Source organism: Centruroides sculpturatus, unplaced genomic scaffold (assembly GCF_000671375.1).
Source record: "Centruroides sculpturatus isolate CEXI.00-Female unplaced genomic scaffold, Cexi_2.0 scaffold183, whole genome shotgun sequence".
Lineage (NCBI taxonomy): Eukaryota > Metazoa > Arthropoda > Arachnida > Scorpiones > Buthidae > Centruroides > Centruroides sculpturatus.
In genome coordinates this window covers 680,072-683,300 of record NW_019384387.1, presented here as the reverse complement: position 1 = coordinate 683,300, position 3,229 = coordinate 680,072, and the positions used below count along the sequence as shown (strand labels likewise).

Genomic DNA, 3,229 nt, shown 5'->3' with positions numbered 1-3,229 from the left:
AAAAAAAAAAAATTAAATTAATAATCTGTAAGTTGATGAACAGCAGACTAGGTTGGGCAAGCAAACTGTTACCCATTAGCTAATGAGTTAAAACAATGCATTAGATACAAATTAATCACTTTACTGATGATCTGCTTATTATCAGGCTTTTATCTCGGAAACAAACATCATATTCAATTTTGTAAAATTTACTAAAACGTCCGAGGAAACAAATGATGTCAGACAATGCTTGAAGAAAACAAGAGATGGTCATTGCTTCTTAGGTGACGAAGCATCACAAATAAGAGATTTGAAGGATGTAAGAAGTAATTTGTTAAAATGATATTAAACTCATCTGAAATCTGAGAGATTTTGGCACTAATTATGAACAAAAATGGAAGTTCTTCGCGCAGATTATTACATACGACATCAGATTACGCCAATGTGCATATTTTAAGTTGTTTTTTGAGTGTGGCCGCAACTTTTTTCCGTGGCAAAAGATAACAAATATTAATTTCTTAATAAATTATCTGCTATTATCATAATTAACCTAATCCTATAATTTTTGTTTAACTGATAAGATCACCCCCCAATAAAAATACTTTATCTTATTTATGTTTTTTCTCGTAAATTAAACTAGATTTAATAATGAAAAAACTCTTTAAAAACCAGAAAATGTTTGTAATTTCTGCATTATCTGGTAACGAGATTGGTGTATTTTGTAGGAGAATGAATGCCATTAACTTAACACAAAATGTAAATGTCTTGATAATATTTATTTTATTTGAAAAAGTAAAGGAGACATGCGTACAAAAAATCCAAAACAAATAAAGCTGTAAAATAAAAAGGTTATTAAATTTTTTATACTTGTTAATAATAATTATAAGGGGGAAAGATTTGTATATACCTTTATATTGTTTTCAAAGAGATTTTTCATAAAGCAGATAAAACATCCACAATTCTTTGAATATTTTGTAAATCATTATCCTCCAAGAGATTCTAGAGAGCAATAAGGGTTTACTGTGTTAATACCTAAACAATAAACTAACTTTTATTAAATCGACTTACAGTGAGACGAACGAAATCATGGAATTCCTTTAAGACATTAGTCATCTCTACAAAGTCTCCTGATGATAATTTCTTTTTTATTGTCAAAATATTATGCTAAAATTATAATAAAAAAAAGCATTGAAAATGTGTTGTATAATACCACATAACTGTTTTATGTTATGCTTACTGAATTGGCTTCAATGGCATATCCTAAAATCAGAGCAATATGAGCACATATCATGGTGTGTTCCATGTGATGGTCGGCAGAATGGAAAACTGTAATTAATGACCATAATTTTGTATTAATTTGATAGAAAAATTAATATTTAATACCTCATTCTGACATACCTCTGGAAGCGTTATCATCTAAACTCTTATCGTGACCCGGACTCTGAATTGCGCACTTGTACAAAAGCCTCTCGGTGATTGCTTCTATTCTTTGAGATTCTTTATACGTCGTTTGAAAAAGCTGAAATTAAACTTCGATTTAAAACACTTATAATTAATTATTATACATTTTAACATACCTCAGTTAAAGCTTCCAGTGCACTAACTTCATCTTGAAAACTGTTTACCGGAATCATCACAACTGCATCGATAAATCTGTATAAATTCTCTTTGCTGCATATAATTAAGTTAGTGAGAAATCCTAAAAGCTAGAATAAATAGAATTTTCAGCAGGCTATGACTAAACTTTAAATGGATAAATAACAATAAAATATTTTTATATACCAGTAACATAATGTCGAATTCTTTCCTGAGCAAAGGAAGAGAGATAATGTAATATAGCAAGATATCCATCACTTCGCCATAATCTCCAATAGCCATGCTGCTAAGAACTGAAGAAAAAGAGCGGTTAGAGGAGAGTTTATCAAATAAAAAAAATTACGCAAAATTGAGCAATATTGCCGGAAAAGTAGTTGCCGGAAAGAAGAAGTTGTTTTTAGATGCACTAGATGCTATAATAAAGATATTTTACTTAACATTTTATTTTTCTACAATATAGATACGTCATTTAACAAATTGAAGACGTCGACTATAGACAAGACGAAATATTCAAGAATTTATTGGTATCTTTCTTTAACCTAATACTACCAATTGCGAGCGACAGATGGGACTTTCTCATGCTAGACTATTGTGTAATACGTAATAAAATTTTTCTAAAATATTATTACGGATATGACAATCTTAATGATTCTTTTTATTTCATTTATGAACTACAAAGTTGAAAGAATAAATCATTTAATATATTGTTACCGTATCTTTAAATTTATTTGCTTATTTTTATATCGAAAGAGAGAAATAAATTTCCAATATTCATCTCGGAGAATCACAAATATCTTCCAATTTTTCACGTCCGTCCGTACTTAAGACACGGCCGATTTTTATATTTTTAATTTTTCGAATTCTAAAATTTGATTTTCGATTTATTAGACGTTTATTCTTATAAAATATTTAATAAGTTACCGTTTTTGTGAGTAATATTAACTAATAATTTCAGTATGGCGGAGAGACAGGATAGATATACTTTTGCAGGTACTTTCTTGAAATTCTGTCGAGAGAGTTTCCTGCGGCAAAACTGCAAGATCCTGCAATGTAAATATTAATTATTTTTCTTTTAAGATTGAAAGAAAATGTTTTTTTTTTTTTTTTAATTGAATTAAGTTCTTTAAAATTAATAATTACCTGACTATATTTTGTAAGAGAACGGCATTTTTGTAATTCAATATATGAGTCTGATTATCGGGATTTTTAAAAATTGCCTGAAAGAAAATTCATTTATATATTAAAAATAATTTATTTTGAAATACTTTAAATATTTATTCTTGTTTTATATTACAGTAATCATATAAAAAAATCAATATCAAACATTTTAAAAACAGAATTTTAAATAAAAATGAAGGAAATTCCTCTCGAAAATATAAAATCCTTGAGTGATGTTTAAGTTTCGTGTTGAAGTCAGTAAGTGTTATAGAGTTGTTTTTTCCTTTCTTACAAGAAAAAAGAAACTCCATAATAATAACAAAATTACACTATATAAGAAGAATCATTTAAGAGCAACTGTTAGCTATTCTGCTCCAAAATTTTCCTTATTCTCTTCTGACAAGGCCTGAAACACCAAAACACTTGGTCTTGTTTTTTAAAAGGTTCTTCCTATTTCTTATAACAAACTTCATAATCTATACTTAATCACATACAA

The 3,229-nt window shown here is 27.9% G+C and overlaps 1 protein-coding gene across 1 annotated transcript in view; it reads right to left on the bottom strand.

Annotated features, from left to right (window-relative positions):
- Positions 1–721: 721 nt before the first annotated feature.
- The window catches only part of LOC111618120 (wings apart-like protein homolog), a 45,094-nt gene continuing 42,586 nt past the window's right edge, over positions 722–3,229 (bottom strand). The window contains exons 8-16 of the mRNA XM_023359572.1: positions 2,716–2,792; positions 2,497–2,618; positions 1,762–1,868; positions 1,557–1,685; positions 1,378–1,498; positions 1,217–1,305; positions 1,048–1,143; positions 887–978; positions 722–812 (exon numbers count right to left, since the gene is read on the bottom strand). Coding sequence (XP_023215340.1) covers positions 913–978; positions 1,048–1,143; positions 1,217–1,305; positions 1,378–1,498; positions 1,557–1,685; positions 1,762–1,868; positions 2,497–2,618; positions 2,716–2,792 — 807 coding nt within the window. The 3' untranslated portion in view covers positions 722–812; positions 887–912. The remainder of the gene's footprint in view (positions 813–886; positions 979–1,047; positions 1,144–1,216; positions 1,306–1,377; positions 1,499–1,556; positions 1,686–1,761; positions 1,869–2,496; positions 2,619–2,715; positions 2,793–3,229) is intronic.